Raw genomic sequence first — 25,203 nt, 5'->3', positions numbered from 1 at the left:
ATCTGTTGCTTGAGTATAAATGTGAAAGCTCAGGAAATAATCCAGCTAAAGTCAAGAGGAGTTTGTCAATAGTAACAAACAAACAAAAAAAAAAAAAAACAGAGTTTTTCCTATATTCGGTAATATGCACTAGCTATAGCAATTCATATCTGGCTTCGTTTCAGTGTATTGATTTTCACAGAAATAGTGCAAAAGGTTGAGCCTCAGTTACCCTCAAGAGCTCTTTTAGTAAAAGAAGTAGCAGCCAGCGGGAGTGTTTTACTCAAAATTCTCAGATTTGCTCTGCAGCTGACTAGAGAATAGATACTTCCTGGACTTACAAGTTATCTCAGTTCTCTGCCTGACCTGAGCAGCAGCCGGAACCCATGGGTTTCACATGGATTTTTACAATAAGCAATATGGCATCAGTATTTTTTATTTAATTTTGGCTGAGGCACCTTAGCATACACATACCCTTGACTTAAAAAGAAAAAACAGAATGCAGTAGCAAAGTAAGACTCCTACTTTATAATGCTTATATTCTAAATCATTGCAAGACTTTACTGGAATTGAAGGTTTGGGGTAAAATTCAGCCTCTGCTGCAGCCCGTAGGCTCTTACGGCAGGACCTGCTGGGTTCAGGAGTGTAGTAATAAGGTGAGACTGTGTGGGAGAGGGATCTAAGGAAAGAGAACAAAAAAAGGAAAAATACTGGTGGAGACAATCAATAGTAATATAATAACAATAATGATAGTAATAAGTGTTTGCCTGAGGGCCACAGTTTAGTAGCATATTGAGGTGTTAAATTCAGGCAGCCTGGCTGGAGAGACCATGCTCCTAAACATCAACGTGAACTGCCTAAATATGAAGGTTCCCAAATGGAAAGAAGTTAATTCAGCAGTAAAAGTGAAATTAAGTTTTAAAAAGACAAAATAAACCAAAACGCCAATGTTTTATCTCATAAGGGAAAAAACAATTTTGCATTCAAATGAATAGTTTCTTCTACCTAATAAACATAAAAAAAATTTTAATAAGTACTTGGTAGCAGGTAACAAGTGTAAATACAGACACTAGAAATGAACATAAAAAGCCTCCTTCAGAAATACAGCAGCACAGTATTTTAACCACCAAAGAAATCTTATTTCCAGTGCAGCTCACAGGCCCGCAGTGCCACCCAGTGATAACGTAGCTGAATCACGTGTGCATTCTCCTCTACAAGAAAAGAGAATGTTATCCCCAACCTTTGCCACAACTAATCCAGAATTTTCACGTAAAAAAGGAAAACTTCATTAGTAATGACCCATCCTTTATTTTACTATAACTTTTGCCCAAATACCCCTCCATGTAAACATTTCCCCACTAATATTTAGTTAAATGTGCCTTCTGACAAGACTAACTCAAACTATTGACTTGAGGGGCAAAAAATATTAATGATAGTTTAGTAAAGGACTTCATTTTCCTCTGAAAATCATTCAAACAATTTATCAAGAGCATCTTAGTTATCAGTGAGGGCTGTCACCATACATAGTCCTTTAGGACTTCAAAGTATAACCTTTCAGTTGGTGGATGTGGTGATCCAAAACTGTACACACTCCAGAGAAACATGTTCTTAAATTTAATCCATTCCCATAGGTGTGGACACATTGTAAGCAGGACCTTTTGATGAGGCTACTTCAGTTAGGGTGTGGCCCACCTCAGTTAGAACGGGTTTTTAATCCTATTACTAGAGTCCTCTATAAGAGAATGAAATTCAGACAGAGAGGGTGAAACCACAGGAAACAAGAAGCTGAAATAGAATGAAAAAAAGAGAAGGAACAGACTAGGAGATGTCTGCCAAGAGACGAAGGATCTCCAGCAGCCAGCCCCAGAATGCCACAATTTTCAGGGAGAAAGTATTCTCTTGATGATACCCTGATTTGGATATTTTCCTGGCCTCAAAACCATAAGCAAATGAATTCCCATTGTTTAACCCGACCCATTTCATGGCATTTGCTTGAGCAGCCCAGGAAACTAAAACAGTGGATAATGGAGGGTCCAGAAGCAGTGAAAGCACCTGCTTCAAACAACAAAAAAAACTCTGGGTAACTTTGGCCACTGGCAGCACCTGCACCATGGAACCTTACAGAGAAAGAAGGGCAGCAGCTCAGCACTCAGTGTGAGACACAGGCGAGTAGGGAGGGGAGCTGGACGAGCACCAAACCAGCAAAATCTATCTCTAGACCTAAACAGACAGTTAACTACTTTTAAAAAATTCTCATACAGGGAACTTTTACATCATATGAGTGAGCCTCACTGAATTCTCAAGTTTATATGTCATCTAAAATCATAATATTATAACTGATTCTGCCACTAAGAGAAAATTATTTGTGTGCCTAGAAGGAATTCAAGAAAGAGGCAATAGTGAGTACTTTTTTTGTTTTTTGTTTGTTTGTTTTTTGTTTTTTTTTTTTTTATTAAATTCAGTTTTATTGAAATACATTCGCACACCATACAATCATCCATGGTATACAATCCACTGTCCACAGTATGATAACATAGTTACGCGTTCATCACCACGACCTATCTCTGAACATTTTCCTTACATCAGAAAGAACCAGAACAAGAATAAAAAATAAAAGTGAAAAAAGAACACCCAAATCATCCCCCCATCCCATCCCGTTTGTCCTTTAGTTTTTATCCCCATTCCTCCACTCATCCATACACTAGATAAAGGGGGTGTGATCCACAAGGTCTTCACAATCACACTGTCACCCCTTGTAATCTACATTATTATATAGTTGTATCCAGGAGTCCAGACTGCTGGGTTGGAGTTTGGTAGTTTCAGGTATTTACTTCTAGCTATTCCAATACATTAAAGGTGTTATCTATATAGTGCATAAGAATGTCCACCAGAGTGACCTCTCGACTCCATTGGAAATCTCTCAGCCACTGAAACTATTTAATCTCATTTTGCATCCCCCTTTTGGTCAAGAAGATACTCTCAGTCCCACGATGTCGGGTCCACATTCATCCCCGGGAGTCATATTCTGCATTGCCAGGGAGATTCACAACCCCGGGAGTTGGGTCCCACGTAGCAGGGAGGGCAGCGAGTTCACCTGTCGAGATGGCTCAGTTAGAGAGAGAGAGGGCCACATCTGAGCAACAAAGAGGTACTCAGGGGGAGACTCTTAGGCACCATTACATCCAAGTTTAGACTCTCCTTTGTGGTAATGAGCTTCATAAGGGCAAGTCCCATGCTTGAGGGCTCAGCACATCAAACCACCAGTCCCAATGTTTGTGACAACATCAACACCAGTCCAGGCGAGGATGTCCAACACATAAGCACCCTCCCCCAGATCCTCAGGGCTGGGGGGGGGGGGGGGGGCTGTAAATATATTTTTTATTATTTGCCCAAATTACTCTGGGATGTGTCACTATTTCACTCCAGCCTATACTAACCTACCGTATCTAATAGTGAGTACTTTTAATAAGATTTTTTCCTAAAATCTTCACCAAGCTTTTAATAGTACTTAGTACTTATGACTAAGGAGTGGAATTTGAAAAACTTTTGCTTTCCAAGTCAAACATTTGTACATTTTTGGCATTTTTTTCAAATACATCTTTCTTTTGTTACAGGTAAGGTAAAGTACTATACTCCACCCTATTACAGTCATTAGGAAGAAACACCAAAAAAATGGGGCATTTGTCTCTACTTTCAATATATCCCTAAAACATTACAATCAGTTATGAGATAGATATTTTCACATACACTAATAAAACACAAATTTTACCCAAATTAACAAATGCATTTACCATAGAACTATTTAAGAATCATCTACTTCTTTTGCAAAGCATATTTTCCAGTTAACACCTATGTCATATTTTAAATTCTTTCCTCTTTAAAAATACCATGATAGATAACATATCTATGTGAGTCTCTGTGACTGAAAAGACCAATATGTGAATTCTGATCACCAGTTTGTAAGGAAGGAGTCTGACTGGTTGGTCTGTGCCTACATCTCCTCCAAACATGGCCTGTTTCCCTCTGCAGATGTTTCTAAGTCCCAGGTTCACAATGCAGTGTTCTCACAGTCCTAAAGGCTGCAAATCATACTGACCTGTAAGCTGCTGATTTTCAGTTAATCCATCTCCTCATTGCCTAAAGTCATGTCCAGTGTATCATGCAGCTGTAAAGCCTTAAAATTTTTTTCTACACCATCCTCTGCTTTTTAGTCACCTATCCAGCTGAAGATCCTGTGGTAGCTTATAGAGGAAATCCATGAAGTACTGTGAAGTCCACAACTAAACCCACAGGCAAGCCAAGGAAGTATGCTACAAGTATGACTTCACCCTGGATTAAAAAATTACTTGGGGGAATTTCAATGTCATTTAAGTTTTTTCCCCTAAATTTTCCATTTTGAAATAATTTCAAACTTACAAGATAGTTGCAAAAATAATACAAACCCCATAGAGAGAACTCCAAAATATCCCACCCCCACCACAGGTACCCATATCCACCAATTTTAACATTTTGCCACATTGCCGTATCGTTCTATCTATCCATCCATCTATATTTCTAACATCTATATATGTATCCATCTATTTGTATATTTTCTAAACATTTGCTATCCATCCATCTATATTTCTATCATCTGTCTATCCATGCATCCGTCTGTCTATTTATACATCTTCTAAACATTTGAGAGTAGGTTGTATACATCATGCTCCGAAACACTTAATACTTCCATATAACTCTCCTAAAAACAAGGATATTCACTTATAACCACCTTAAGTACAGTTATCAAGTTCCAGAAATTTAACATTGATATAAAGCTTACAGTCTATACTCTAATTTTTTTTTCATATTTCCCAATAATGTTCTTTTGAGCCTTTTCTCTTCCATTATTAGATTCAGTACAGGATCATATATTGCATTTGTCATTGTCTCTTTAGTTGTCCCTTTGTTTAATCGTGGAAACAGGTATACAATATAAACTTTCCCATAAACTCCCCAGCATACCACTCAGTGGGAGTAACCACATTACAATGTTGCACTACCCACACCTTCACCATCCATTACCAGTCCTTTTCCATCAACACAAACAGAAACCCCATCCCCAATATGTATTATCCACCCCACCTCTGGTAACCTGTACTCTACTTTTTGTCTCTATGAGTTCACACATTCTAGTTACTACATATAACTGGAATCAAACAATATCTGTCCCTTTGTGTCTGATATTTCACTCAACATAACGTCCTCAAGGTTCATCCATGTAGTGGCGTGTATCAGAACTTCATTCCTTTTAAGGCTGAGTAACATTGCATTGTATGTATATATCACATTTTGTTTATCCTTTCATCTGCTGATGTAAATTTGGGTTGTTTCTCTATTGTGACTAATGTTGCTATGAACATTGATATACAAATATCTGTTTGAGTCCCTGCTTTCAATTCTTTGGGGATTGCCAGGTAATACCAATTAATTTTAAGAGTCTCAAGATGACATCATTGAAACTATCCAAGAAGCCTCCATGTGGAAAATACACTTTGCAGTTTAACTATAAGACACTTCCTTTTTGAAAAATGTGGCCCACAGTCTACCACATCAAACTTACCAGGGGTGCTGCTTGAACTTGCTGAGTCCTGAGTTCTGCCCCAGATCCACTGAATTTGAATGCTTGAATGCAAGGCCCAGGAATCTGTTTTTTAGAACACTTCCCTGTTGATTTTTATACACCATAAAGTTTGGAAATCATTTTGTAGAAGAGCAGTTCTCAAATTTTCCTGTACCTTAGAATCATCTAGTAAGCTTCGAAAACTTTCAATGCCCAGGCCATACCCCATACCAATTAAATCAGAATCTCTGTGGGTGGGACACTGGCATCAGTAGTTGTGTCAACTTCCCAGGTGATTACAACATGTACCCAAGTTTGAGAACCAGCTCAAGAGGCTGCTTAGAGACCAAATTCAGTCTACCTAGTTGTTAAGGCACCCTTAACCTGAGACTTTAACAATAATAAAACTCAAGTCTTGAACAAGTTTTAAAAAAATACTTTAATAGCTAGTTAATCATGATGGCAACAAATAAGACCTAACAAGCTACCATAAAAATTTTTCAATTTGGTTTAAACATGGAAAAATTCCATTACCAAATATGACCACATACAAAAAAAGTTAAAAAAAAGTTTCAAATGTTTATTTAAGTCAAACAAAAAGGATGCTTATTTACTTCAGATTCCATGGAAAGAAAAATTTATGCTCTGAATATTACAAATCCATTTTATGTGACGGAGGAAGTGACCTGAACTGAGCATTATTTTCATGCTGTTACAAATCAATCAGCAAGAGTTCAGGGTTGTCTAGAAGATGGTGAAGCAAAATATGTATCAACATAAACCAAAGTTTCAAAGAGATGACAGTTTCAGACAAAGAGATTCAATGAGCTGCTTCTGTAGTTAAAGTCTGACAAATCCACTTAGTGTTCCCTTAGTAGCTTACAAGACAGGACATTATTATTAAAGTTGACACAACATATCTGAATATACTGAACCTGGAACTGAATTTAAAAGGCAGGCCTTTACTCAAAGAAGTGAACATTTCAGACTCAGCCGAATACTACAGACTAAGCAGAAGGAGAATGTACTCATTTTACTATTGCGGTCTGGCCTGAGTTGAATAAAATCAAAGATATAAAATAATTACAGAGCTATTTGGTGGGAAGGAAGTCATCACTTCAGAAGAGACTCAATGATTTACATGATTTCAAACCATGGATTAAGTTTCTGCAGCTTCCTTTTGAGAAAACCTCAGAATGCATCTTAATTATCATGAATCTATCCCGTAAGTGTTTCAGTTTCAGGAAGAACTGATTGAACTGAAAACAAACAAATTATCCCACCAAGAAGACACAGTGTTCCAGGAACTTTAGAGATAAATAGACCAATTCTAGAGCTACCCTGAAATTTCTAGCTATGTGCCAAATTCTTGACAATATTTCAGTACTTTGACCCCATGAAAATCCATTTAAAAAATAAAATCACTGAAATTAAAAATAAGTGCCCTAGAATATATGCTATGTGAAATTAGGAACTCCATACCTAATAAGTCAAGCCCTCGATCTTGAAGCTTGCTCTTTTGAAACTTACAGCTGTAAAACAGAGGCTAAGCCTTCCTATAATTATGTTTAAGAGGCACCTCCAGAGAACCTCTTTTGTTGCTCAGATGTGGCCTTTCTCTCTCTAAGCCCAAATTGGCAAATAAATTCATTGACCTCCCCCCTATGTGGGACATGACTCCCGGGGGAGTGAATCTCCCTGGTGACCTGGGACATGACCAAAAGAGGGAAAAGAAAGGTAACAACATAAGGTTACAGTGGCTAAGAGATTTCAAATAGAATTGAGAGGCTATCCTGGAAGTTTCTTGTATGCAAACTCCAGCTAGATATTCCAAATGGCCACAGTATGCCATGCCTTAAGCAACAGTAGTCCCAAAATACCTAGGTCCCTACCTGAAATTCTACAAAAGATTCACTCAGTAAGTTTTATCTCTCAGAAACTTAAATCCACCAGAGTGTTCCTATGCCAGCAAGGCCTAAAACCCAGAAGCAACAGTCTCTTTAAGAACAACAAGCAGATGCAGCTCCCTTCCCCATAATTTTGACACCCCTTTTCAACATGAACAGGTTAGGGTAGTCTCTGCCTAGACAACCCTGAAGATCGAAAAAGTGATTCAATGAGAGGAAGGGGTGGCAACAAACAAGATGGGATTTAACAAAGGATTATGAATACTGAATCTTTATATAATTTTTTTAGATGCGAGGCTATTAGAATAGCTAGAAGGAAACAACTGAAAAGGTGGAAATGTAACGCATAACATTCTTTGAAATTTGCTCTATAGCTACTTGTTACATTGTACTTTGAAAGTTATCACCTTTCTGTACATATGTTATCTTTTACAATAAGGAAATAACTGAAATTGTGGAACTGTAACACATAACATTCTTTGAAATTGCTCTCTAACTACTTGTTAAATCGTACTTTGAAAGTTATCACTGTTCTGTATTTATGTTGCTTCACAATAAAAAAGTATAAAAAATTAAAAATAAATAAAATAAATAAGTGTCCCAATCAGTGATGTACTGCTTGAATTAGAACTGATATGAACTTTAAAGGTTTGAAGCTGTATGTACCCCAGAAAAGCATGTTCTTAAAGCTAATCCATTCCTGTGGGTGTGGACCCATTGTAAGTAGGACCTTTTGATTAGTAGGATCTTAACTTGAGATGTGACCCACCTCATTCAGGATGGGTCTTAATCCTCTTACTAGAGTCCCTTTTTAAGAGCATAAAAGACAGGCAGAAGACACAGAAAAAAGCCCCAGAGTAGCTCAGAAAGAAAAGCCAGAGAAGCTTAGACAAAAGGACACAGAAGCTCAGAGAGACAGAAGCTAAAAGACAGAAGCACGCAGAAGCTCAGAGAGGAAGCCATAAAACCAGAAGCTGGAAGCAATGAAACCTGGGAGAGAAGAGAGAGACCAGCAGACGAGCCGTGTGCCTTTCCACGTGACAGAGGAGCTGAGAATGCTGGCAGACTGTCTTCAGAGTCCAGATGCCTTGACTTGGACATTTTCTCAGCCTCATACTGTAAAATTGTAAGTTAATAAATCCCCATCGTGAAAGCCACCCCATTTCTGGTATATTGCATTTCATCAGCTTTAGCAAACAAAAACCTGGACCCTCACTTGTATGGAACATGAGTTCTATAATGTTAAGAAAAAAAAATAGTTATACAAAAGCAAAAATGACTATAATCACTTTTGCCTGCTAAGGTGCAGTATTGGTTTCCTAATGCTGCTGTAACAAATTACAACAAACTTAACGACTTAAAACAATACAGATTTTATTCTCTTATAGCTCTGGAGATCACAAGTTCAAAAATTTAAGTCTCACTGGGCTAAAGTCAAGTTGTGAGTGGGGCTATGTTCCTTCTGGAGACCCTAGGGGAGTATCTTTCCTTGCCTTTTCCAGTTCTAGAACTGTATTCCCAGATTTGTGACCCTTCCTCACATCACTCCAACCTCTTGCTTTGTCATCACATCTCCAACTACTGACTCTGATCTTCCTGCCTCCCTCTTACAAGAGCCCTTGTAATTACTTTGGACCCACCCAGGTTATCCAGAATAATCTCCCTACCTCAAGATCCTTAAAATAATCACATTACAAAGCTCCTTTGATCACATGTGGTTACATATTCCAAGTTTCCAGGGATAAGGCCATGACCGTCTTTTGGAGTCATTATTCAGACCATACTTTATTCAGGTGGCAATGGGGAAGGGGTAGAGAGTGGACAGAGTAGTGGTTAAACTTTACTTTTCACTTTCAACACTAGTGGAGAAAGAAGAAAAGTAAGAGGAACTTCAAAACCTCTATCCATTCTTCTGCATCTGAGGCAGTTCTGTCCATTACAACAGCTACAACTAGACGTAGCTATAGAGGCCTTGTTGAGTACAGTTCAAATTACGATGTACTGCAAGTGTAAAGCACACATTCAATTGCCAAGATTTAATAGGAAATAAAGAATGTAAAATATTTCATTGTTAATTTTATATCAATTACATTTTGAAATGAAAATACTTTGGATATATTTGGCTAAATGAAATAGTAAAATTACTTTTAGTCATTCCATTTTACTTTTTTAATATGACTATTAGAAAATTTTAAATTACATCTGTAGGGAGGAAGCACATCTGAAATGTCGGCATAAGGACCTCTGCAGAACTGAAAAAACTGGCAAAAGCATTCTTTAAGAACTCTATATATCAACCAAAGCCTTGCAAACACCAAGGAGTGTTTATTCAAGAAAAATTGTTGAATCTCTGTAAGAACAGCAAGCTTTCTGGTATTTAAACTTAAAGCCAACACCCTCGCACTTATGGTATCTATAAAAACAGAAGCCCAGCACCCACAGGAGAAGGCAGAATGGGTTTGAAGCTCCTGAAAAAGTCCCATCCCACTACTGAAATGCTTTAACCTATCTGGCAGCACCATGGGAAAAAAAACAATTTTCAGGCTTGTCTTCATTTGACCTGACGTGGAGTTCACTCAATGAGAAGAGCCCTTCCCTTAGAATGTCTGTTGAAAACAATCATCCAGAATTGTTTAATGGCATAGCTGACTGAAGAGGCAATACCAGATGGAGCAAAAAAGAGATTGACCAAAAATGTTGAAAGGAAACACTGGGGAATTGAGCTGTCTATAGAGAGCACTGCAAAGTTCCAACATATTTCTGGGAATTGGGGAGGCCATGGACATTTTCAGGACACTGCATACACACAGGAAAAACCTGAGAAGGGCCTAATCTCTCACTTCTGGCTGGCCTTGAGGTTCTACACAAGCATGAAGCGAAGGCTAAGACAGAGTTGAAAACTATGCCACAAAACATTCAGAGACCTCAGCAGGTGCCAGGTGATACAGTGCTTCAAGGCAGGTAAGGAATTCACTGTCCAGTCATTAGATGGCCACTAAGCTGCCCAAGCAAAGACATCATGGTAGCAAAGATAAAGAATAATGATTTTAGAGAATTTGTTCATAAAAGTCACTACACAAACAGCCACAACATCAACAACCAGAAAAAAACAACAAATGGCAAGAAAAAAAACCTTTAGGATGGGGAGAAATTTGAATTCCAAAATTCCTATATTATATTATTTTAAATGTCCAGTTTTCAACCAAAAAATTACAGGACATATAAAGAAACAAGAAAAAGCAGTCAACAGAAACTGTCTCTGATGAAGCTCAGACACTGCAATTAAGAGACAAAGATTTTAAATCAGTTATTATAAACATGTATGAAGAACTACAGTAAATCATATAAAAAATGAAATTATAAGAATGTCTCACCAAATAAGAGAATATTAATAAAGAGATGGAAATTGTTTAAAAAAAGAACCATATAGAAATTGTGGATTGAAAAGAACAATAACTGAAATGAAAAATTCATTAGAGGGGAGATTCAGTCTACTAAGAGGGTGGTGTAAGACACTCCAGGGGGCTATTCCCTCACAAAATCTTTAAATGATTAGCAAAAACTGGCAGAGCCATCTTTCTCAGAACTCTGGAAAACAGATAAAGGTTTGCAGTAACTAAGTGAGTGCTGAATTTAAAAAAAGCAGCTTTAAAAAATGGTAGGAGACTTAAGACCTCCAGATTGATCCTATGCCAGAGAAGCCCTGAAACCCAGAGGCACCAGTCTCTCCAAGAACATCAACCAGTTTCATTCTTCTACCCCATAAGGTCAACACCCCTTTTGAGCACAAAGAACCTAAAATAGTCATTCTTAGATATCCCTGAAGATTGATAAAATGATCAAATGAGAAAAGAGGTGTGAATGAAAAATTAGGATTTGACAAATGATAATGACTACTGACTCATTATACAGATATTTCTTTTTAGTTTCTAATGTACTAGAATAGCCAGAAGGAAATACCTGAAATTATTCAACTGTAATTCAGTAGCCTTGATATTTGATAATGATTGTATAACTATATGGCTTTTATCATGTGACCATGTGATTGTAAAAACCTTGTGACTTGACACTCCCTTTATCCAGTGTATGGGTAGATGAGTAATAAAATAAAGACAAAAAATAATAATAATGGGGGGGCTAAGGGGTATGGGATGTTTTGGGTTGTCTTTTTTGCTTTTTATTTTTATTTATTTATTTTTTGAGTAATAAAAATGTTCTAAAATTGATTGTGGTGATGAATGCACAGCTATATGATGATACTGTGAACCACCGATTGTATACTTTGGATGGATTATATGGTGTGTGAATATATTTCTCAATAAAATCACACTTAAAAAAAACATGTACCAAGGTTATGGAAAGTAGCCAACTCCCACCTATTTCAAAGGTTTTGGCAGCTATTATGATGTACTAAAAACGTTCTACTGTTGCATGTGACCAAACTGACTTAAGTCAGTTTTCATCGTGCTGGTCTTTTTTTTTAGTTAAAAAAAAAAAAAAATGATAGGAGAATGTGCCAGTTGGGATAAATTATGTCCCCCAGAAAAGCTGTGCTCTTTAATGCAATCTTGTGGGGGCAAGACTGCATTACTGCTGATTAGTGTTGATTAGGGTGTGGCCTTTTGATTGAATGTTTCCATGGAGATTTGACCCACTCAACTGTGGGTAAGAACTGTGATTAAATTATTTTAATCTTTATGGAAGTGTGGCCCCACCCATTCAAGGTGGGTCTTGATTAGTTCACTGGACTACTTAAGAGAGCTCAAGAGCTGACACAGACACTGACACTTTGGAGATGCTTGAAGATGTAGACAGAAGGACATTTGGAGATGCTAAGCTAAGAGATGAAGCCCGGAGTTTGCCCCAGAGAACCTAAGAGAGGAACCCCAGATGCTTAGAGAGAAATGCCCTGTGAGAACAAGCAAGGATGAACAGGAGCTTAGAGAGAGAAGCTGAGAGACAGAAGCCATTTTGAAACACAACCCAGAAGCAAAGGACCAGCAAACACCAGCCACGTGCCTTCCCAGCTGACAGAGTGTTCCAGACGCCATCAGCCATTCATTAGTGAAGGTATCCTCTTGTTCATGCCTTAGTATGGATAATTTTATGTCCTTAGAACTGTAAACTTGTAACCTAATAAATAAACCTAAATTTAAAAAAAAAACTAATAAAATAAACCTAAATAAAAAAAGAAAAGCACAAACACAGGTGTATCTAAGGAAACAAAAAGATGAATTTCACATTACTATACTTGTTTGAGATTCAAAAGATTATCCCTAATGTAGATCCCGAAAAAATTTTAAAAATCATAGGAGGATACTATGAACAACTGTACACCAACAAACTAGACAACCTAGAGGAAATGGACAATTTCTTGGAAACACATGAATAACCTAAATGGACCCAAGAAGAAATAGAAGACTTCAACAAACCAATCACAAGCAAAAAGATCCAATCAATCATCAAAAATCTACCTACAAATAACAGCCCAGGGCCAGACGGCTTCACAAGGGAATGTTACCAAACTTTCCAAAAAAAACTGATACCATTGCTGCTCAGACTCTTTCAAAAAATTGAAGAAAAAGGAACACTACCTAACTCATTTTATGAAGCTGGTATCACTCAAATACCAAAAACAGATAAAGATAACACAAAAAAGGAAAACTATAGGCCAATCTCCCTAAAGAATATAGATGCAAAAATTCTCAACAAATTACTTGCAAATCAAATCCAAAGGCACATTAAAAGAATTATACAGCATGACCAAATGGGGCTCATTCCTGGCATGCAAGAAAATCAGTCAATATAATACAACGCACTAACAAATCGAAATGGAAAGAATCAAATGATCATCTTGATAGAAGCTGAAGAAGCATTTGACAAAATTCAGCATCCATTTTTTATAAAAATACTTCAAAAGGTAGGAATTGAAGGAAATTTCTTCATTATGACAAAGGGCATATTTGAAAAACCCACAGCCAGCATAGTATTCAGCGGTGAGATATTGAAAGCCTTCACCATAAGATCAGGAAAGAGGCAAGGATGCCGCTGTTAACTCTGATATTTAAAATTGTGCTGGAAATTCTAGCCAGAGGAATTCACCAAGACAAAGAAATAAAAGGTACCAAAATTGGAAAGGAAGATGTAAAACTGTCATTATTTGCAGATGATATGATCTTATATTTAGAAAATCCTGAGAAATCAAAGACAAAGCTACTTAAGCTAATAAACTAATTCAGCAGATGACAGGATACAAGATTAATGCACATAAGTCATTAATGTCCCTATACACTAGAAATGACCTAACTGAAGAGGCAATCAACAAAAAATTCCTTTCACAATAGCAACTAAAAACATCAAGTACCTAGGAATAAACACAACCAAGGATGTAAAAGATCTCCACTCAGAAAATTACAAGACATTACTAAAAGAAATCAAAAAACCTAATTAGATGGAAAGATATTCCATGTTCATAGATAGGAAGGCTTAACATCACTAAGATGTCAGTTCTACCCAAACTGATTTACAGAGTCAATGCAATTTCAATCAAAATTCCAACAACCTACTTTTCAGACTTAGAAAAGCTAGTTATCAAATTTATTTGGAAGGGAAAGGGAACTCAAATTACCAAAACATTCTAAAAAAGAACAAAGAAGTGGGAGGACTTACACTTCCTGACTTTAAAGCCTACTATAAAGCCACAGTGGTCAAAACAGCATGGTATTGGCATAAAGACAGACATATTAATCAATGAAATTGAACTAAGGGTTTGGAAAAAAACCCCAGATCTGTGGTCAACTAATTTTTGATAAGGCCCCCCAATCCACTGAACTTGAAAAGAATAGTCTCCTCAACTACTGGGGCTGGGAGAACTGAATATCCAAAAGAATGGAAGAGAACCCCTACCTCACACCCTACAGAAAAATTAACTCAAAATGGATCAAAGGCCTCAATATAAGAGACAGCACAATAAAACTCTTAGAAGATAATATAGGGAAACATATTCAAGACCTAGTAATAGGAGGGAGCTTCTTAGACCTTACACACAAAGCACAAGCAACAAAAGAAAAAAATTAGATAAACGGGAATGCCTCAAAATCAAAAGCTTCTGTGCCTCAAAAGACTTTGTCAGGAAGGTGAAGAGGCAGCCAATTCAATGGGAGAAAATATTTGTAAACCATATATCTGTTAAAAGACTGATATCCTACATATATAAAGAAATCCTACAACTCAGTGACAATAGTGCAAACAGCCCAATTATAAAATAGGCAAAAGATATGATATTTTTCTGACAAGGAAATACAAATAGCTAAAATCACATGAAAAAAATGTTCATCTTCACTAGCTATTAGTGAAATGAAAATCAAAACCACAATGAGATACCATCTCACACCAATAAAAATGGCTGCATTAAACAAACAGGAAACAACAAATGCTGGAGAGGATGTGGAGAAATTGGAACTCCTATTCATTGTTGGTGGCAATGCATAATGGTACAGCTGCTGTGGAAGACAGTCTGGTGTTTCCTCAGAAAACTAGATATTGAGTTAACCTATGATCCGGCAATTCCGTTTCTTGGTATATACCCAGAGGATCTGAAAGCAGTGACATGAACAGACATTTGCATGCTGATATTCATAGTGGCATTGTTCACAACTGCCAAGAGATGGAAACAATCCAAGTGTCCTTCAATAGATGAGTGGATAAACAAAATGTGGTATATACACATGATGGAATACTACACGGCAGTAAGAAAGAACAAGGTCCTAAAATATATGGCAGCATGGATGAACCTTGAAGATATAATGCTGAGTGAAATAAGTCAGACACAAAAGGAGTCACATTGTACATTACCACTACTAAGAACTCCCTGAACAATGTAAAATCAGTGTATTATAATGTAGAATATAGGGGACCTAGAGATAGACAGAAGCTAGTGAAGAGGAAATGATAACCTAACATGTTCAGATATGTTAATGAAGGTGAATTGAAAAGTATGGGAATGGATAGGGGTGATGATTGTTAATGCAAAATAAGTATCAGAGGTGCACTGAAGTTGAACATGATTGAAAGGGGTTGTTTAAACGCATGTATCCCACAGATCAGCACTACAAATATAAATACGTGCTTGCATGTATACTTCTGAGGTAAGACACTGTTATAAAGAGTTAACAACACAGTGGTATATGGGAAAAAAATCTACCTATTGTATACTAGTGACTATAATTAATAGGAATACCCTACCAGTACCACACAAATACTAGGGACAAATAATTAAGGGATGAAAAGTGCTATGGGGTGTTCTGAGTTATGAGTGATGAGGATTGTACAACTGAGCGATGATAATGTGAGATACTGATGGATTATTATGGACAGAACATATGCTATGTCAAATTAGGAACCCCCTACTTTATAAGTCAAGCCCACAATCTTGAGGTTTGCTCTTATGAAACTTAGGGCTGTAAGGAGAAGCTAAGCCCACCTATAATTATGCCTAGGAATCACCTCCAGAGGGCCTCTTTTGTTGCTCAGATGTGGACTTTCTCTCCCTAAGCCCAACACTGCAAATAAATTGATCACCCTCCCCCTGATGTGGGATAGGACCCCCAAGTGAGTGAGTCCCTGGAGATATGGGACAAGAATTCCAGGAATGAGCCTGGCCCTGGCATCGGGGGGTAGAGAATGCCTTTTTTGACCAAAAGGCAGGAAAGAAAGGCAACAAAATAAGGTTTCAGTGGCTAAGGGATTTCAAATATTGTCAAGAGGCTGTCCTGGAGGTTACTCCTATGCAAGCTTCACCTAGATATGCCAAATGGCCACATTATGATAAGCCCAAGTCAACAGTAGTTCTGAAAACCCTAAAGAATGCTCAGGTCCCTATCTGAGATGCTATAAAAGTTTCACGCACTAAGTTTATTTCTCAGAAATTGAAATCCTCCAGAGAGCTCCTATGCTAGCTAAGTCCCAAAACCCAGAGGCAACTGCCTCTTCAAGAACGTCAACCAGATGTGTCTCCCTTTCCCAAAATGTCAACACCCCTTTTCAATATGAACAAGTTAGAGTAGTCACTGCTTAGACATCCCTGGAGATCGAGAAAGTGTTTAAACTAGAGAAAGGGGTAGCAAAAGACAAGATAGAATTTAACAAAGGATTACAAATACTGAATCTCTATATAATTTTATTTTTCTTAGTTGCTAGGGTATTAGTCTAGCTAGAAGGAAAGAATTGAAATGGTAGAACTGTAACCCATAACCTTCTTTGAAATTTGCTCTATAGCTCATACTTCGAAAGTGATCACCTTTCTGCACATGTTAAATTTCACAATAAGGAAATAACTGAAATTGTGGAACTGTAACCCATAACATTGTTCAAAATTTGCTCTCTATCTACTTGTTAATTTGCACTTTGAAAATTATCACTTTTATATATATATATATGTTATATTCCACAATAAAAAATGAAAAAAAAAAAAGTTTACCCATAAGAGTGTGCTAAAATAATGAGATTAAAATTTTATCTAGGCTAAAGATAGGCAATATACAAATAGACAGATTAGGGACATCAAAAATGGCAAAACATGCTACATGTGAAAATAATCATGGAAATACGGCACTAAAAATCTAAGTCATTGTAGCAGTAATTTTGGCCACTTCCAGGTTGGCAATGAAATTAATCAGCACAGGATGTAAGACCTGGAACCAGAACTGCTGCAACTTAAGCTTCAAATAATTAATGATGGAGGGAAAGGGGAGAGAAGGAGAAGAGTAACATGGAAGAGGAGTGAAAACAGGAGAGTAAGGAAAAACAAGTGAGAGAAAGACAAACAGAAGAGAAAAAGATGCCCAGGCTGGAGAAACACACATGAGAAGAAAAGAGATAGCCCAGAGACCAGAAACAGGGAAGAGGCAAAGAGTCAAAGGAAATAGAGCTCAGGCTACAGTGGATTCTGAGGTCAACATCCCTGAGAATGAAAAATGTTCTCATCACTCCCACTGTCTTCCTTCCGTAGACTTCAGCCCAAATTATTATCTGTTACCACAGCCCTTTGAAACTCTGTAAATACTGTTCACAGGCTTAGAGGCTATTCTGAATGGGCAGCTGCATTAAGTGTCCAATGACACATACTCTTTGGTTAGAAACATCATCCCCTGACAGGTTTTATAGATATAGAAATGGAGGCCTGAAGAGATTAAAATCCAGATTCCTAAGCACGGCCCTTAACAAACTTAATCCAACCCAACTCTCCAACCCTATCGCCCACTCCCTGCTCATTTTCCAAGCTCCAGCTTTGTCACAGCTCTTTAGCTTCTGTAAGAATTACAAGATGGCAATGGCAGAGCACTAAACAAAGCCCAGGCACTCTGTAATAGCAAAGGGCACACACCCATGAAGCCATCCCTGCCCAGCTTCCGTACTCATCGATGCGCAACTTTTAGCTTGTCACTTAACCTTCTATGCATCAGGTTCCTGACTGCTATAAAATTAGGGGAAGAGGAAACTTTCAGCTCCTTCCCAAACCTGACATCTGTGACTCTCTGTTCATGGACGAGATCATTCATTTGAGAGAGTTCTTTGTACCCTTCTGCACAGGCATTGAAATTCTGACTGTGACTCAAAGCTACTATTAAAAACTCATATGTAATATTTCACCTTCACCTTCAATTATCATGATTTTTTTTAACTTCTACACACATCCTTCATTTTGCATAAGAGAAAAAACTCCAAAGCAGTGTTCCAAGTTGACTATTTTCCCATGTATGCCATCTAAATCTGAAATTCCCAAAAGAGGCCTCTATGTCTATAAAGCAATTTTTCCCACAGTAAAATGCCTCCTTGCACAAATTAAATATTTTTGTTTTTTTCTATCCCCTGAATAATTACATATTCAGAATCAGCTTCTACATACAGTACAGCCCCTGGGTCTGATCCAAGTTCTTGATCTGGGCTCCATGAACAGAACTCTGGGAATTCATAAACTTGAATAAAAAAAAAAATTATATCTTTATTTTCCTCAACCTCTTAATAAAATTTAGCATTTTCTTCAATTATGAATGTCAGCAACAAATCACACTAGTATTAGCAATATCTGTGACTTGATCATCAATAAAAATTACAGATATTTTCATATTTGTAGTTGTTGCAGATAACTTGAAATACCATTTATAATCAATACTACTTCAAAATTGCATTAGTTATTGGGCCCACAGCTAGGTTGGTTAATGGGTCAACAAAGAATCACATACATAGCATTATAATACAAAATTAAGGTTTTTTACATTTAAATCCCTATATTTCAATATAATTGGCCTCCTTTGTAATCCTAAGTATTTCATTTTATGCATTTAAAAACATGATTCTGAGAAAGGGTCCACAGACTTCACCAGAACACAAAAGGGTCCCATGGCACAAAAAATAGATAAAGAAGCCCTGATTAAAAGAAGATAAAAAGCTCATGTGACAATAAAATAGAAGCAACTATACTCTTGTCTTACAAGTACTAACAGACTGATTCTAGTAAATGTCTTTAAAATTCTAGTTCAACAACATCTTTATTACAACAAAATCATTGTTCAATTATTTTAACATGACAATTAAGTACATCCAAAACAGAGCAGCTTTTGTTCTTCTTTGTTTTTTACTGTTGTTTTTTATTATTATTATTGTTTTTGCATGTGTGATCATAGTATTTTACCCGAAAAAAGCATAACCCAGATAGATGTGTTTTTACACCATCATCTAAAAGGTTATTTAGATTCATACCTGAGATGACAGTAGGTTACAGTCAATGAACAGTCCTTTCCCAGTTTTGTATCTTTGTATCAACCCAGCCATAATGGCTCCATATGTGTACAGGCCAGTGGCAAGGTCAGTCATGGCCACTCCAGGGCGAACTGGATCTCCTCCCTAATTTGAGGGTTGATTTGAGAAAAATAGAAAGGAAATTGAAAATTAAAACCATCATATGATTTATCAAATCTATTGAGGGGAAAAACTGTACATAAGTGTGATCTCATACACATATGAATACACACACACACACACACACACACACAAAATATATATATATATATGTATATATATATATATATATATATACATATATATATATTCATCTATAATTCATGCCAGTCTGACTTGACAATCCAATTCTTTGCCCACATCTAAAGGTTTTATAACAGTGCCTAGCACACATGTATTGAGAGAAAGTAATACAACAAATTGATATTGTGGCTATCTGTTGGTAGTGGGACTAGATATTTTTATATATTTACTGTATTTCTCACCCCACCCCACCAATGAAACTAAACCAAACCAAAGAGTTTTTAAAAACATATCTGAAGTTCCTTCACAATATATTTTACCTTGTTTATACTAAAAAAATAAATACTTGAATTTGAATTTAAATTAGTTAATTTGTTGGGGAGGAGGGGGTTAATGCAATTTTTTTCTCCTGTTGGGTAAAAGGCTCTTCTAGGACACAAAAAAATGAAGACAGAAGACTTTGTCTGATCTCCTTATAAAAATGATGATAGCTGGCAAATACAGTAATATATCTGCTAGGAGAAAAGTACTTAACAATAGGATACTTTCAACAGGATATCCCTGGTTTAGGATTACTATGGTAAACAAAGCCAGAAAATATAGATTTATGGGGCATAGGAAATGAGCTATAAAACTATCTGGATATAAACTGGAGATGTTTCACAGCCTATAAAGCTCTATGCTTTGTGAGGTAACCCACGTACTCCATTAGGAAGCTTATCCATTGCTCTGGATAAGATATAATCTGTCTAATGTAGGGATCCAGGCGGCCTCCCTCAATGTCCAGGAACTCTTTCTGCTTCTTCTGTGCCTCCTGATTGCTTGTTTCCTTGAAATTATTACTAATGCTTGATGCTATAAAACATCTACAATTCACGTCAGTGTGGTTTGACAATCCAGTACTTTGCCCACACACAAAGGTTTTAGAATACTGACTGGCAGACAATAAGTACTCTATAATAAAGTTAGCCATCAAGAGTATCATCGACATTATCATAAGGAATTGCTATTTCAGGCAGTGCTGACTTTTCACTACCTTGAATTCTGCTAGCACTATAATTGCACAGAATACCTAAAAAATCTATATTTCAGATTCATCATTCATTTACTTCCTTATTCATTAAATGCAGCTGTTATTCTATCATTTTTAGAAGCTAAATTTTCCTTTTCCACAGCCCCTACATAAACATTGCTAATCACCTTACAAGAATAATAAAAATATTAAAAACAATAATTGCAGCACATACAAATGGAAAAACATTTTTCTGCTTTTTAACACAATTTCAAGGAAGACGTTGCATGAAAATTGGGAACTTCTGGCCACCATCTAACTTTTATTATTGGCAAAACTTGTATTATGGTGGCTTGAATCAAGAAGGATAAAAATAAACTTATCATGGGATTCAAGATTATTCAAAGCATCCAAAGTCAGAGGAAAATTCAAATGTAAGTTTAAAGGCATCTCTTGTCTCATTAGAAAATGAACATAATCAGATTTTATCCCTATACATCTCAGACCAATAAAAAATAAGCAAGATAATAAATCCTTTATATTATATTTTAAATTTCCTGAGAAAGGGAGACTATACCTGATTACTATTCTAAAAACATCATTACATTAATCAGACTAATAACATGAGATCTATGAACGTTAAACAAACATAAGATGATCTATATATTAGAGAAAACATTATCCCTGGTATACATGACCTTTTGTGCTAAATAATTTTAAGGAAACAATAGGAGAAAAGAGGTCTGCTAACATCTACTACATTTAAAGATACAAATAGGCTGAAAATAAAAGGATGGAAAAAGATATATCATGCAAACAACAAAAATAAGACAGTCATAACTGCTATACTATCAGACAAAATAAACTTTAAAACAAAAAAAAATGTTGCTAAATAGAGAAATACCTTATAATGATAAAAGAGACAAACCGTCATGACTGTATAACAATTATAAACATATATGCACCTAACAACAGAGCCCAAAAATACATAAAGCAAAATCTGACAGAATTAAAGGCAGAAATAGACAATTCGACGATAATAGTTGGAAACCTCAACACTTCACTTTCAATAATGTATAGAACAACTAGAAAAAAAAAGATAAACAAGGATAGGAAACCTGAAGAACACTAACAGTTTCTGTAGAACACTTCCTTCAACAACAGAATACACATTCGACACAAGTACACATAAAACATTCTCCAAGACAAACGAATATGATGGACATTTAAAACAAGCTTCAGTAAAAAAAATGCTCAACATCATTAGACATTAGGAAAATGCAAATCCAAACCACTAAGGGACACCACTTCATACCCTCTAGGATGGCTGTAATCAAAATGAGAGATAACAACAAGTATTGGTGAGGATATGCAGAATTCTCATATGTTGTTGGTGGGAATGTAAAATGGTGCAGCCACTGTGAAAAATAGTCTGACAATTCCTCAAAAGGTTAAACATTGCAGTTCCATATGACCCAGAATTCTACTTCTATGTATATACTCAAGAGAAGTGAAAACACACATTTACACAAAAACGTGTACATGAATGTTCCAAGTAGTTTTATTTATAATAGCAAAAAAATAAAGTAGAAACAACTCAAATGCCTATCAACTGATGAATGGATAAATAAAATGTGGTATATCCATACCACGGAGTATTATTCAGCAATAAAAAGAAATGAAGTACTGGTACATAGTACAACATAGATGAACCTTGAAAACATCATGCTAAGTGAAAGAAGCCAGTCACAAAAGGCTGCATATTGTATGAATCCATTTATATGAAACATCCACAATAGGCAAATCCATAAATACAGAAAGTAAATTAGTAGTTGCCATGTATGAAGGGAAAGTGGGAATGGGGAGTGGGTAGTAAGGCTTCTTTTTGGGGTGATGAAAATGTTCTAAAATGGACCATGACGATGGTTGCACAACTCTAAGAATATACTAAAAACCATTGAAATGTGTGAATTGTATGTTATATGAATTATATCTCCATAAAGTTGTTTTATAAAAACAAGAATACCATTACAATGCTGGTATTTAAACAAAACAGAAAAAAAATAAAATAAAAACTAAAAATGTGTTTAGTGGAAACTCTAGAAATTGCATTCCATTCAAGGCTATTTGGTAACATTAACTACAGAAACATACTTTTCGTTCTATAGTATAATTCAGAGACGGTTATGTTCATACTTTGGAAATCCCTCATAATCATATTCCTATCATCAAATAATTGTCAGCATGCTAGAGGATGTGAAAATGAATTACCATTTATCGAGTAGGAAACCCTACGGAGAACCACCTTAAGACCACATTATAGCTATAAAATGACTAAGTATTCCCATGTGCAATGAGACAGAATCAAAAAAGGGGCTGTGTCAATGTAAGGTATGAAGCTCTCCTTCCACATTTTACCCTCTAGCTAAGCCAGGACAATACATGTTGTCTCTTGGCCTTAAATCAAAGACAAATTGGATGGTACCATCTCTTTATGTCAATGGGAATGTGGGTTCATCATTCACAAATCCTTAACTAAAATATATTTGAGGAGTAATGGTAATTATGCTCTAGAATCCCATGATTTATTGGAAAAGAGGATTTTAACTCATGTGTAGACTTTTAGAAGCCATGTAACATTTTTAATTAAGTAATATTTTTATTTAACTAAATTATAATTCTAGAAATTGAGAGGAGAATGTTTTCTTTCTTGTGGCCACTTAGAAAATACTCTAAATGTGTTTAGCTCTTTTTAAACATCAATGTAACCCTTTTATAAGAAAGATCTTTGATGGTTTTCCTGCAAAACTACGACAGATATTTTTCTTATCAACAAAGGCACAAGAAAAGGCAGACCCTTGTTAAGATTTAAGACATACAGTTATAGCGGAAGGACAAAGTTTAAAATACAAACACAAGCCTCTTCTCAGTTACTCACTTTCATGTTTGTTTGTATATTTCTCCACTCTCACTGCTCTCAATGTTATTTTCTTATATTCTCTCCTCCCTATTCATCATGTATTCAAAAGTCATTTACATTTTTCTTTAAAAGTAAAACCTGAACAACAGTGGAAAAAAAACTGGTGAAATCCAAATAAAGTGTATGGTTTAGTTAATAATATTGTACTATTTAATACTAAAACTAATAAACTAAGTGTTAATTTCTTAGTTTTGACAATTATACTACGCTTTTATAAGGAGTTAACATTAGAGGAAACTGGGGAAAGGGTACAGAAACTCCCTGTACTCCATTTGTCATTTTTCTAAAAGTGTAAACCTATTTCAAAAAAAAGAAGTTGAAAAGTAAAACCACAATTATGTCTTTAAAAAAAATATGCTCAATTTTGAAATGGCAGAAATGTTTTCATGGTTTTTATTTAAAAAGAAAAATCACAATCTAGAGAAGTAAAGGGAAAAAGCACAGCTACCTGGAAAAGTGCTATTTTTTGTTACCTTTACATCACAATATCTTAAATTATAAAACCTAAAAATTTGAAAATATTATTTCCCAAAGACAATTCAAGACTATTTAACATTTTCCTTCGTTTCTCCATATCTATTCTCACTACTTGCAAAGTGTGTGACATGAAATGAAATTATAAAGAAAGAAAGAAAAGAAAGAAAAAAAGAAAAAGGAAGGAGGAAAGGAAGAAAGAAAGGAAGGAAGGAAAGAAGGGAGGCAGGGAAGGAGGGAGGGAGGGAGGAAGGAAGGAAGCAAGGAAGGAAGGGAGGGGGGAAGGAAAAAGAGGGAGGAGGGGGAAGGAGGAAGGGAGGAGGAAAGGATAAAGAAAACCATGTGCTTTTCTAAGTTATTATTTAAAACTTTGTTTTTGTCGAAAAATACAAGAGAAACTATAAATAATTCTAGCAGATGTTCAGTATGAACATGACTTTCAAAAGTCACCGAACATTTTTTCTCTTTAGTTATACTACTAAACCTAATTGCTTCACAAATCAACAAAAAAGTGAAACCTTTCTTTTTTAAGTAGTTGGCTTCATTTCCAAAATAAAAAAAAAATCATCCTCAAATGTATCTATGTCTCTATGTCATATTTATTTCATACTGAGTGACTCATTATAGTAATATAATTAACAGAGAATTTTGTTTTTACACTGGGGCACATTAATGTTTTAAGGAATTATTTTCTGAAATATGAAATCATCCACCATTTACTAACAGCAAAATCTTTGGAAAGTTCTTAGCCTTTCTTAGTTTTTTTCTCTATTGGAAAATATAAGTAATAATATCTACCTCGTAGGTGGTATGAGAATTAAATGAGAAAAGGTGTATAAAAGCATTTTATAAACATAAAAGTCTCAACAAAAGTATTTTTGTGAAATATCCACATGTACTGGGAGACTAATCAGAAGACTTTGGCAATAGTACAGGAGAGAGAGTGACAGAATGAGAACCTCAATCAAAGACAGAGAAGAGGGATGGATCCAAGAGATACTTAGAAACGTGAATTCATAGATTTGGGTCACTGACTGCTTGTGGAGAGGGGTGAAAACAAATCAGTCTGTGAAAACAATCAACAGGATATTAAGTTTCCTAATATGAAGGTAATATTTTGATTGTGAAATCCATTGTAAGCATAACTTTGTAGCTGTAATTCATAGGAAAAAAAAACATATCTTTAGTAGAAGTTACCAAGGGTAGCATGGAG

The 25,203-nt window shown here is 36.0% G+C and overlaps 1 protein-coding gene across 7 annotated transcripts in view; it reads right to left on the bottom strand.

The window, feature by feature from the left end:
• Window positions 1–25,203, bottom strand: part of SUGCT (succinyl-CoA:glutarate-CoA transferase) — a 769,056-nt gene that overhangs the window by 613,839 nt on the left and 130,014 nt on the right. For 6 of the 7 annotated variants that reach the window (XM_037837131.1, XM_037837129.1, XM_037837134.1 and 3 more), the window contains one exon: window positions 19,243–19,386. The exons of the other annotated variant lie outside the window; for it this stretch is intronic. In XM_037837131.1, coding sequence (XP_037693059.1) covers window positions 19,243–19,386 — 144 coding nt within the window. The remainder of the gene's footprint in view (window positions 1–19,242; window positions 19,387–25,203) is intronic. 7 annotated transcript variants of the gene reach the window in all.

The sequence above is a fragment of the Choloepus didactylus genome, chromosome 5 (assembly GCF_015220235.1).
Source record: "Choloepus didactylus isolate mChoDid1 chromosome 5, mChoDid1.pri, whole genome shotgun sequence".
Classification (NCBI taxonomy): Eukaryota; Metazoa; Chordata; class Mammalia; order Pilosa; family Megalonychidae; genus Choloepus; species Choloepus didactylus.
The sequence above is the reverse complement of the archived record's forward strand: the minus strand, read 5'-3'. Positions and strand labels throughout refer to the sequence as shown.